Source organism: Charadrius vociferus, unplaced genomic scaffold (assembly GCF_000708025.1).
Source record: "Charadrius vociferus isolate BGI_N301 unplaced genomic scaffold, ASM70802v2 scaffold251, whole genome shotgun sequence".
NCBI lineage: Eukaryota > Metazoa > Chordata > Aves > Charadriiformes > Charadriidae > Charadrius > Charadrius vociferus.
Window position 1 is genome coordinate 1679275 of NW_009646963.1, and position 11239 is coordinate 1690513.

At 52.1% G+C, this 11239-nt stretch overlaps 2 protein-coding genes across 2 annotated transcripts in view; one reads left to right on the forward strand and one right to left on the reverse strand.

Moving 5' to 3' along the window:
• The window catches only part of ACO2 (aconitase 2, mitochondrial), a 44215-nt gene extending 35743 nt beyond the window's left edge, over positions 1-8472 (reverse strand). Inside the window, exons 1-2 of the mRNA XM_009895282.1 lie at positions 8469-8472; positions 6153-6256 (exon numbers count right to left, since the gene is read on the reverse strand). Coding sequence (XP_009893584.1) covers positions 6153-6256; positions 8469-8472 — 108 coding nt within the window. The remainder of the gene's footprint in view (positions 1-6152; positions 6257-8468) is intronic.
• TOB2 (transducer of ERBB2, 2) lies at positions 2955-4236 on the forward strand. Its single transcript, XM_009895245.1, has one exon. It carries the CDS (start codon positions 3035-3037, stop codon positions 4055-4057), a length of 1023 nt encoding a protein of 340 aa, XP_009893547.1. The 5' UTR covers positions 2955-3034; the 3' UTR covers positions 4058-4236.
• Positions 8473-11239: the final 2767 nt, after the last annotated feature.

Here is an 11239-nt window from a genome sequence, read left to right on the forward strand (position 1 = left end):
CAGAGCAGAGGAACAGCCCTTTGTTCCCTGCCGGCACCTTGATGTTCTGCCCACGGTACAGCACGCCTTCGTTTTGGAGATCGTCTCCAGGCAAGCTTCTCCGTATGGAAGACTTGTCAGAATACCTTTTACAGTTGATATTTAGTTGTTTCTTGTATTGGAGCCGTGCTGCTTCAGCTGTTTGGTTTTTTAATTATTATTATTTTATTACTATGTTATCACATTTTGGTGCAGTAGAAAGAGATTGGGGGGGTCCTGCTGGAGCACATCTTACCATGTCAACAACCTGAGGAGTCGGTGGTACCTCTGACTTCCTGTGCCTTCTGCAAGTGTCAGTTATAGGCGGCTAACTTGGCAGCTGTTGGTATTATTAGACTAATTAACTCATCTTTTTCATAGTCAAGGTACAAAGTATTCCCTTCTTAGGAAGGGGGTTACTTCTTAAAGAAAAGAAAGGAAAAAAAAAAGGCGGCAATGATTTATAATTGTATCTACTTGCTGCCTTCTGCAGAAGGTTGATGAGGATGTGGGCTCCTCAAAGTATGCGGAGGCATTTGTGTTGCAAATAGGGTGGTAACAAATTTTGGCCTCCGTTCCTTTCCCAATCTGTAATTTCTGATTTCTTAATAGATTTTTGGATCTGGATTAGAATTTATCACACAAATTAAGACTTACAAAACTGGCTGTTCTCTTCCTGCTTAATTTGCTGGGATCCCAAGCTGTCCTCTCCCTCCGACGCCTTAAAGCCCTAGGAGTGAGAGGGCTGTATGTAATCCCCTCTTGAGGTAGTGTGGGCTATATAAGCTCTTGCTAACACTTAGGCGTGTGCTTTTGGGGGTCTGCTTCATGCTATTTTCTCTGGAAAGGGCTCTGTCTCTGTGGCAAGATTCCTGCTTTCTGAAAACGGCTTCTTGCTGTTCTCTGAAAAACTGGTTGCTTATTTCTTTGGTGTTGATCTCTTTGAACTTGGTCAGGTCTCAGTGACCTACCAAAAGTTGTTACACTACAGTAATTCCTTAAAGCAGGTTTTAAAGGCAAGACTTCTTTCCTGCTTTTCCATCCCCTCATTCCTGTATTTTTTTCTTGTTGCCTAGTCAACCCAAGGGGATTCTCCTTCCAGAACTGACCACCTTGTTGGAGGATATGAGGTGTGGGATCTGCTTCTGGTTACCATCAACCTGAAGCCAAGCCTGTCTGAGCTCAGACTAGTACAGAAAAAGGCATAGAAACAACACCCCCTTTTTTTGGTAGTAAAGCCTCAAAATGCTTGAGGGTTTCTTTAAAATTTTGTTAATCCTTCTTGTCTGCTGAACTAGACCAAGCAAACAAGTCTGGTCAGTTTTTTTTCTCCCTCCTGACCTAGGCCAGCGTGGATACCTGGTTGTGCTGCCAGGGTTCCCGGCTTTTTAGGGAAATGCTGACACTGTGTGTTTGTACTCCATCTCCATCCCCACCCCCAAATAATTGGCACAAGTCATAAACACTGGCTTGAGTGCTGCGTGAGAGCATCCCCGAATCCCATTTAAGGAAGATGGTTGAACATGGTGTGTCTGTTTGAGCAAGGTGAGGGCAGCTGAAAACAGAGCGGCCTCTGACTAAGCTGCCAATTAAAAACTGGATATTCTGCTTCCCCCTAGAGAGGTGTGGAGGCTACTGGAAGTGTGCTTCCTCTTAAAATGTCTGTGGTATTCGTTTTCTTTGGATGAGTGACGGAGTGCAGTGCTGACCTACCTGGGTTTTTTTTGTACTCAGACAAACATTGTTTGCAAATCTGTGTATAATGTGAGAGTTGAGTGTTGTGGTTTTGCGTTGTGCTTTTGTGGGTTCTCTCCATTTCAGAGACTTGCTCGTGAGGGAGGGAGGGAAGGAAGGAGGATTACTTCAGTCTCTGGCAAGCAATTTCAGTTTTTATTAAGTAGGTACTGGATCCTGGTGGAGCTCATCCTCCTTCTGCCCAGGGATAAGCGATGTGAACTGTATTGGACAGGCTGTTGGCACGTGTGTTTTGTGACCCTGCACAGGTTTCCTGCCTCCTCTCCCCCCCAGCTGAATTAAACTGGGATTTTTAGGCTTGTAGCTAGGCAGAGCTTCGACTGGGTACACTTAATAAGATATATGCCTGCCAGTCAAGGGGATAGTAAACATGGACTGGCAGCTGGTGCCTCAGCACCCTCCCTCGCTCCTTCTCGTCCCTTCTGCGCTTGTGCCAGCAGGACGCAGCACCCGGCACGACCACCCGGCCTCCTGGAGGAGAGGCTGGCCCTGCCGTCCTGAGCGCGAGCAGGTCTCTGCACAAGCTGCTGAGCGTGTCACGAGGCTGTTCAGGTGGTGTGCTTATGTTCTGGAGAGACTGGTGCAGGTGAGCCGTGCTGGAAGCAGCTGAGTGCCAGGGCAGAGAGAGGCATGTTAGATGTGCTGAAATAGCTCTGCCAGAGCAGACAGTTGGCCTGCTGGGTTTCGGCAGCAGTACTTGACAGTGAGGTAAGTATAATGTACGTGGCTATGTGCGGGTAGTAGCTACACTATTACCTCTTCTGTAGAGGAGCAGGGAGACTCCTCCTTACCAGCATATCTCTGTTTTCAGGGCCAGTAGATGTGGGGTGGCTCTCCTAGAGAGCATCACTGCTTGTTAGTGTTTGTGCAAACTGCTCGTGTTAACAAAAAAAGCGTGTCTGTTTATCTCAATGGATGGAGAGTTGTTTTGTTCTCTTGTCTTCATTCATCCTTTTCTCTATTTCCCTAGGTCTGTTTGGCGCCAAATCTTGTCTCCGTGTGTGTCATTTTGTCTCTTTTAATACACTGCCCTGACTTGCTTGCTGCGAAGGGAGTATGCATCTGGAGATCAAAGTTGCTCTTAACTTCATCATCTCATACTTGTACAACAAGCTTCCTCGGAGGCGGGCAGACCTGTTTGGTGAGGAGCTAGAGCGCCTGCTGAAGAAGAAAAGGTCTGTTTGGAGCCAAATCTTGTCTACGTGTGTGTCATTTTGTCTCTTTTAATACACTGCCCTGACTTGCTTGCTGCGAAGGGAGTATGCATCTGGAGATCAAAGTTGCTCTTAACTTCATCATCTCATACTTGTACAACAAGCTTCCTCGGAGGCGGGCAGACCTGTTTGGTGAGGAGCTAGAGCGCCTGCTGAAGAAGAAATATGAGGGTCACTGGTACCCAGAGAAGCCTCTGAAGGGATCTGGCTATCGCTGTGTTCATATAGGGGAGACAGTGGATCCGGTGGTGGAGCTGGCGGCCAAACGGAGTGGGCTGGCTGTGGAGGATGTGCGTGCCAATGTGCCGGAAGAGCTGAGTGTCTGGATCGATCCTTTCGAGGTTTCCTACCAGATTGGTGAGAAGGGCTCTGTTAAGGTCCTCTACCTGGATGACAGCGAGGGCTGCAGCGCCGCAGAGCTGGACAAAGAAATCAAGAGCAGCTTTAACCCTGATGCCCAGGTATTTGTCCCCATCGGCAGCCAGGACAACTCGCTATCCAACTCTCCGTCCCCCTCCTTTGGCCAGTCTCCTAGCCCTACCTTCATCCCTCGCTCTGCTCAGCCCATCACTTTCACCACTGCCACATTTGCTGCCACAAAGTTTGGCTCTACCAAGATGAAGAAGGGTGGAGGAGCCGGAGGAGGGGGCGGCGGAGCAGGGGCTGGGCAGCAGCCGAGGATGGTCAGGTCTCCCACCACCAACCTGCTGAAGCACAAGGGCCTCTCCCTGTCTATGCACTCTCTGAACTTCGTCGGGAGCACTGGGAGCCAAGCACCGCAGTCGCAGCTCTCCCCCAACGCCAAGGAGTTCGTTTACAGCGGCGGGGCACCCGGAGCCAGCCGTCTCTTCTTTGAGGGTGTTAACAGTGAGAGCCAGGCCAGCAGCATCCCGCCGGCATCGCAGTTCAACACCGGCACGGGTGGTACCTTTGATATGGCTCAGGTCTTCGGTGGCAGCACCAACAGCCTCTTTTTGGAGAAGTCTCCCTTCGTGGAAGGACTCAGCTACAACCTGAATGCCATGCAGTATCCCACCCAGTCGTTCCAGCCTGTCGTCCTTGCCAACTGAAAACAAGGAAGGAGAGTATCTTGGGGTGGGGAGGGCGGGTGGGGGTGGGGGAAAACAAGAACAAAACAAACAATAAAGAGGGAGAGAAAAGAAAAATAGAAATATACAGAAAATACTCAAATCTTATAAATATAGCTTCTTGGGAAAAGAGAGAGCCCAGTGTTGTTGCGCTGTGCTGGCAACGCTCCTGAAGCACTGACTTGTTTTTTAACTCAGTCCCTGTGCTTTTTTCCTACTCACTTTTTTACTCCTTAGATGAGTCTTGGGACTTTTTTGGTTTGTGTTCCCCCTTCCCCCACCCCAGGACTGGCGCAACCATAGGTCACGATGCTCCTGATTCCCTGCACTACCGCTCCCAGCGCTGGACATAGGGTACTTCCAGCTGGGTGTAGGGATGTCTTCTTCGTACCACCTCGCTGGAGGCTGGAGGAGGGATGGGGAGAGGATGAGTCAGTATCGGTGGGGAGACACACGCTGTCGTTGCGTGCTAGCCAGAAATGGGTGGGTGAGCTTGCTTTTTCTGTTACAGCTCTGCGTGTAGACGGAGAGCATCTACTGTGCCCACAGGCGTAGACCATTGTCCTCTTGTTGCTCCAGCCTGGGCTGGTGTCAGCTGTTCTGTCTGTGTGCTGAAAAGCACTAACTCCTTGACCGCCTCCCAGCACGTAGCAGGGAGGGCAGAGCATTACTGTGAAATGGCTTCTTCCCGCTCCATTCCTCATCTGCACTTCCAGCCACAGCTACAGGACAGGGCTTTGGCCTGAGTGACTCTGATTGCTGTCCCCTTCAGCATGTGAGCAAGGAGGCCTTTCCGTGCCCTCTCGGGGCCATCCGGTCGGTCCAGGTGACAACACTGAGGTGTAGAAACACCATCCACCTGTCCCTGCGGCTGGGGGAGGTGGTGCTGAGCCAGGCAGCCCCACTTGGATCCTGCCCCTGCTTCCTGGACCTTCTCCCCAGTAGCAGGGACCAGCATCCACCTGGGGTGGCCTCGGAGGTCTGAGTTCTCATTCCCTGCTGTGAATTTGTTGTCTTGTCTCGGAGAGGGAATTCCTTCTTTTTTTAGTTGGAGGCAGCACGACTTTTGAGGAAGAGAAAGGGCTATGTTGTTGAAGGTGCTCTCTTGAGTGGTAGCATAAGGGTTTGTGCTTTTGGCCAGGTTTGTACCTGACTAAATCCCCTCCCCTGCCCTTCTGGAGGGGTGGGAGGAGGTGGTTGATCTGGTGCAGAAGGGAAGCACCTACCATAAACTCATCATTCCAGCCAGATCACGTCAGTGTGGATGGTGGCAGGCTTAGAGCAGAGCAGGGATGGGCACTCTGAAGGCAGGAGGCTGTCCCAGCATGTGAATGTATGCTACCTCCCCACCACAGGGCCGGGATCTGGGAACCCCCCCTGCAGCTTTCCTCGGGATGATGTGCTGCAGTTGGGTGGTCATGGCTTTTCAGCTAGGTTGCTTCTGCGTCAGGGGCTCCAAAACCCACCTTCATAGGAAGCCGAAGGAGCGCTGCTTCTTGCTCAGGTAGGGTGGAGGCTCTCTAGGTGGGAAGGAGGTCTCCTTGGCAGCTGTTGTGGGAGTATGGAAGCATGCAAAGAGGAGAGAGAGATGATGAGACTCCAGTCTTTGAAGTTCTCAGTTTAAAGGAAAAAATAAGCTTTTTGCTGCCTTGCAAACTTGAGGTTTGGTTTTCTTTTAATGATGTCTCTGGAGCACCCTCTGAAACCCACTTATCCTGTATCTGTCGAACCAGCATGCTCTTTCAAGACAACCCTATTTCAGGGGAGATGGGCTTGAACTCGTGCTTGTCCTGCTCCCTTCCCTCAAGCCGAGACGAAGGCACTCCAGCCCTCTTGTAGTTGTGTCACCAGTGAGCCTTTGCAGAGGTAGCGGGCTGTCCCAGGGAGACTGCCACTGCCAGGAGCTCTTTAAGGAGTTTCCAGCACACCCTTCCCCTCGCTGTGTGACTGGGGGAGACCCGGTCCCAACCTCACACCCAGCGTGGGTTCCCAAGCAGGCTACTTGCCGTCGAGCGATGACCAATGCGGTGGGTGGGTGAGGAGAGCAGAGCCCAGCTAGCTTCCCCCAAACTGGTGCTCGTGGCCTCAACCCTGTGGGTTTCCAGACTAGGACGAGTTGCTGAGGAATGGCGGAGCTGTTGGGTTTCCCTTTTTTTTTTTTTTTTTTTAAACCCACCCTTACTTAGGGACATTACCACTGCCACCACGTCCTTCTCCCCAGGAGTGTGCTGCTGAGTGCCGGCCCACTTACCACACTAGACTGAGGGATGCTCAGCCCGCGATGGCGGGACCCGGTCCAATTGCCCCCACACTGTCCCCACATCTAACAAAGCCACCTGTGAGCCGCTGCTGCGGGACAGCGTGTTTTCCTCCGGCAGAGGGAGGGAGGGGGAGAGGTGGGGATGCCCCCCCTGGCCACCTGCTTGTGTGTGTGTGAAGCTTTGATGCTGCTTTGCCCTGCCACACGTATTATACCTGCTTTAAAAATTAGTGGTGTGAGTGGAAGGAGGAAAAGAGGAGGGACCAACCTCTTTGTATCTTAAAAGGAAAAAAGCGTGCTTCAGAAACGTTCCTCCAGTGACAGGCAGCAATGGAAACTAATGGCCTTTTCGGGTCTTTTCTAGTCTTGGATGTAGGCGTTCAGCTTCAATTTTATTTTTTAAAAACCTGCACTAATTTACCTGGTTTCTTAGGAAGAGAAGAGAGAATTTTTTTTTTAACTTTTATTTTTTATGGGTTTGTGTTCTTTTTGTTGATGTCCGTTTGTATTGAATAATTTGCTACATTTGTAAAATGTAAGAGGTATATATAATATATGTATATTTCTAACGTAAAAAAAAAACTGTAATTTTTTTCTTTTCAAGATTTTTTCTTAAAAAGAGGAGAGAAAAAATATTTTTTCAGGAAAAAAACTTTAAAAAAAAAAGAAGCGGTGAAGATTCCTGCCTCCCTCCTTTTCCTCCCGCCCTTCTCCAAGGAGTGAATTGACAGTTGCCTTGTGGGAGAGGAGTGAAAGAGGACAGAAGTCTGTATGTCTCTGAGCAGAGGGTTTCTGTGTGTGCTCTGCTTGGGTTTCTTTCCGAGAAGGGGGCTACTGAGAGGGGGAACCAGGGGGTTGCTGTCTTTTTTTTTTTTTTTTTCTTTTCTTTTTTTTTTTCTTTAGCGAAGGAGGAATACAATCAGAGTTTTGTATTCAGAATGTTGTGCAATATTTTGGAACGGGACATTGGTGTGTCTAGAGATTTAGTTAAAAACAAAACAAAAAAAAAACCAACACAAAAAGGTTGATCAAATCTGTACAGTTTCTATTGTTCCAGATTTTTTTAAGTTTGTATTAAAAGCATGATATAATAACCCGTTGTTGTGTGGTGTGTGCTCGGTGGGGTGAGAACACCTCTGCTGTGCCTGTGCAAGGAAGGACGCAAGCCGCCTTCCCTGCCTGCTTGCGGATGAACCAGCACTTGACGTCGTCTTCTTGCAGGCACAGTCGCTGTTTTGCAGTGTGCTCCGCAGAGGTTTCGCTGCATTAGGAATAGCCCAGTGATGCCCAGGCTTGTGCCAGGCGGTGCAGGCAGCTGTCTCCCTGACCTCTGGCACTGCCCAGAATAGCAGTGGCATAGGAAAAAGTGGCGGTGTGCCTGGCCTTCCCTGGGCCCTGCAGTGATTCAGCTCCCTGGAAGCAGGGAGAGGAGGGAGTGGGGAGGCTTTGCTTTTGGTGCTTTGTGCCTCGGAGGCCTTCAGTCAATCAGCAGAGTTCCTAAAATACCCAGCTTCTGTGGCAGCTAGTTGCCTGCTGCCATCACCTGCAGGGCTGGGCTGGGATCTGCCTGGTGTGGTTGCAGGGGGTGGATGGACCCTTCCCAGGCAGTGGTTTTTGCAGAGGGAGGTGCTGTGAGGGGGCTGATTTCTCTTCCCTCTGTGCAGATCAGTTTGGGTTTACCCTGGGGCATCTGGGGTACTTGCTAAGGAAAGGGAACCTTCAAGGTGCGTGTGCAGGGCCATGCCCTCTCTACTGGGAATGTTCATCCAAGTTGACTTCTCATAGCAGTGAAAACAAGCAGTGAGTATAAAGGTCTGATTCTGTTTCCCTTTTCTTTCTAACCTCTCGTTGCTCAGCTTTAACCAGAGCTGCTGCTTTTTAGCAAAATGAGATGAGATGGCTCCTCTGTGCTGAGGAAGATGCTGAAATGCCTGTCTGACTCGATGTGTGCCGTATGGCTGCGTGACCCAGCTTTCCCCAGCCCCACTGCTCTCCTGCTGCCTCCTCCAGGGGTGGCTCACAGCTCCCTGTGCCGCCTCCTTAAAAAGCTGTTGAAGGGAGCTTCTCTGAACATACTTGAGGAAACCAAATGTGGAACTGGTACTGGCTGCTGGCTCCTGCTAGCATCCTTACCCATGCCCCCTCCACCCCTCTAGCCTGAATTTCTTCCTGGAGGAGCTTGCGCTTGGCTTTGCCCTTGGCTTTGCGAGCCCCGGGAGCTGGGCTGCTGCTCACGCCGGCTGCACACCACGTGACTGTCACACTCTGCTAAGCAACAAAACTATTTTTTCCCCTTTGTGTCTCAAACCCCTTGTAATCATTTATCTAAAGCAGGCACAAACTTTTACCCTTAGACATGCTTCTGGAAGTGGAAAATCGAGGGCGAGTATGTGCCTTCCTGATCCTTGCCCTGCATTTGCTTGGCTGTGACGCAGGGAGGCACGGAGCCTTTCCCTTTTTGGGCACAGGTACGCTGAGCAGTAGGGCCTGGAGTTAGTTTACAGCTGATAGCTGTGCAGCCTGGGCAGGGATTAGGGAAAAGGCTTAGTATAGCCTTGTTCCTCCCAAGGGATTTGCTCCTGTGCTGTTTCGGGGAGCCTGAAGGGTGTGGGGAGGTGAAATGCTCCTCTGCCTGCCTCAAAGCAGTGTGCAGCAGGGGAGGGGAGCCCAGCAGAGCATGGGGATGGGGATCTGCCCTCCGTCAGCCTTCAGAGACGAAGAGGTGTCGGAGCCCTGCGCTCGGCTGGTGTGGGGTGGTGCTTGGGTGTGGGAATATTTGCCGGCTGTTTGGGCAGTGACCGAGTCAGTCCCCACATAGGGTGCTCCAGCAAGGCACGGCAACAAGATGGGACTTGTCTCCCGAAACCTCCAAAGCGAGGGGCGTGGGGGTGTTGTTTAGACACTCGTCACAGGGGACTCCGTTATTAAGAAGGAAACTTGCGACTTGAGTCACCAAGCAGGCGGGCTTCCACCTGAAAGGAGGAGACAGTTTGGGTAGAAAATGCCACGCTTCAGCCTTGAGCTTTTCAGTCTGTGACAGCAGCAGCTTCTGACATGAATCGGGCTGTTCTGGGAGAGGGAGGGGGCTGGAGCCCAGAGAAAAACCTTATGCAAGTGTGAAAAGCCAGCTGCAAGACAGCTTTGTCATGGACTGTGTGTTAAATACAGGCCCAGCAAAACAGCCTGAGTTTGCTCCAGCAGGAGAAGCATCTCCCGCTGCTCCAGAGCCTCCCAGAGACTTGGGACTATTGGGATTGAATAACACATGGCGCAGGTGCAGCCAATAGCGGGTGTCCCTCCTGCACCCCGGTGCCTGCTGTCATGCCGGGACTGGGAGGTGGAAAAACACCACTGGTGGGGGAGCCGGGACCTGCGGAGTCCTTGGCATCCCCAAGGATGGCTCCTGCCAACGCCACCTGCTCCTCGCTCACGTGGCTGTGGCCCTGGGCGCTGCCCCCGGCCCCAGCCGGTGCGAGGGGTGAGGTAGATGCCACAGTCACAGAGGGACAGCCACCTCTTCCCACCCCGTGTGTGTGTCCTCCGCTGGAGCGCAGGCACCAGCCCAGGGGCAGGCTGTGGCCAAGGTTAGCCACCTCCCAAACCTTGTGCTTTTTCCTTCGGTTTCTATGGCCAGGCTCCAATTCAAACAGGGCCGGGAACACGCTCACCCCGGCCCTTGCAGAGCTGTTTTTCCACTGGCACCCCGGCAGCCGCCACCTGCATCATCACCTCCAGAAACCCAGTCTGCTTTTTATAAAGCTGCTAAAGAGTGAAGCTGTCACCCCCCCAGCCCCAAACACCTCGGTCATGGCTAAGCCCTGTCCAGCAGGCACGGTGCTTTTGGGTTGTACTGGTCAGTGAAGTGCCAATTTGCGTGATGGCCAATTTGTGTGTGGCCATTGCCAGCGGCAAAAGTGACTCCAGCGTGGTAAGTGCCTGTGCCTGGGAGGGACACGGGATTTTTTTTTCCCCCAAGAAGCCCTCAGAGGCACAGCAGGAGGTTAGGAGAAGATCTCAGCGAAGAAAGTTCAGGGTCAAATTTTGCTGCTTTGCCTTGAGGAGGGGCAGGGAATGGTGCAGGTGGAGCCGTGGGGGAACTCGCTCCCTCTTCACTGAACACCGAGGTGGCGAGTGTGGTTCCTGTGTTATTCCTCAGTTGCTGAGACGTAGTTGAGGGGGGGGGTTTGCTTATTTTTGTTAGCCTGGTGCAGCCTGCCGCGCTGCCGGCGCAGCCTGACTGCTGAAGGAAGCAGATCCCCAGGAGGGAGTGTGTCCCTCCCACTCGGCAGGGTGTTTCCACCAAGGACAAAGTTTTCCTTCAAGTGAATCAGTCAGAAACTGCTTGCAGGACGTGCAGCTTGGGGCTTCCATCAGGAAAAAAAAAAAACCAACCCAAAACCAAACCCAAAGTGATGCGTAGGGAGGGCAACGGGCAGTGTTGCTGCAGCAGGACACGCTTCTTCCATGGGCCTCACGTTGACCACAGAGCTCAGAGAATTCAGGCAAGGACCAAGTCCAGCTTCCCTCAGCAACAGGCGCATTTCCTGATCTTCCTGCGGTCGGGTTCAGTGTCAACATGTGCCGCTCCGGGCTCCCACAGAGGCCTGAGCAACATCACAGCAGGCCCTGGCTGCCTTTCCAAAAATCTACCAAGGTCGCCCTCCATCCCTGCCTCTGCCCAGCATCGCTGCGCAGCACCCGGCTGCAGCGGGGAGGATGCAGCAGCATCAGCCGCAGAGCCTGCCGCCTGCCGAAGCGACAGTGCTCACACCACACACAGGGCCGGTGAGGGGCCGTGGGCACGTAGGAAAAAAACTGGGGGTGAAGCTGAAGGTACCTCACCTGCTGGAGGAGCTCTGGGGTTTGCATCCTTGGGGGGGACAGAGCGGCAGCATGGTGGGGGA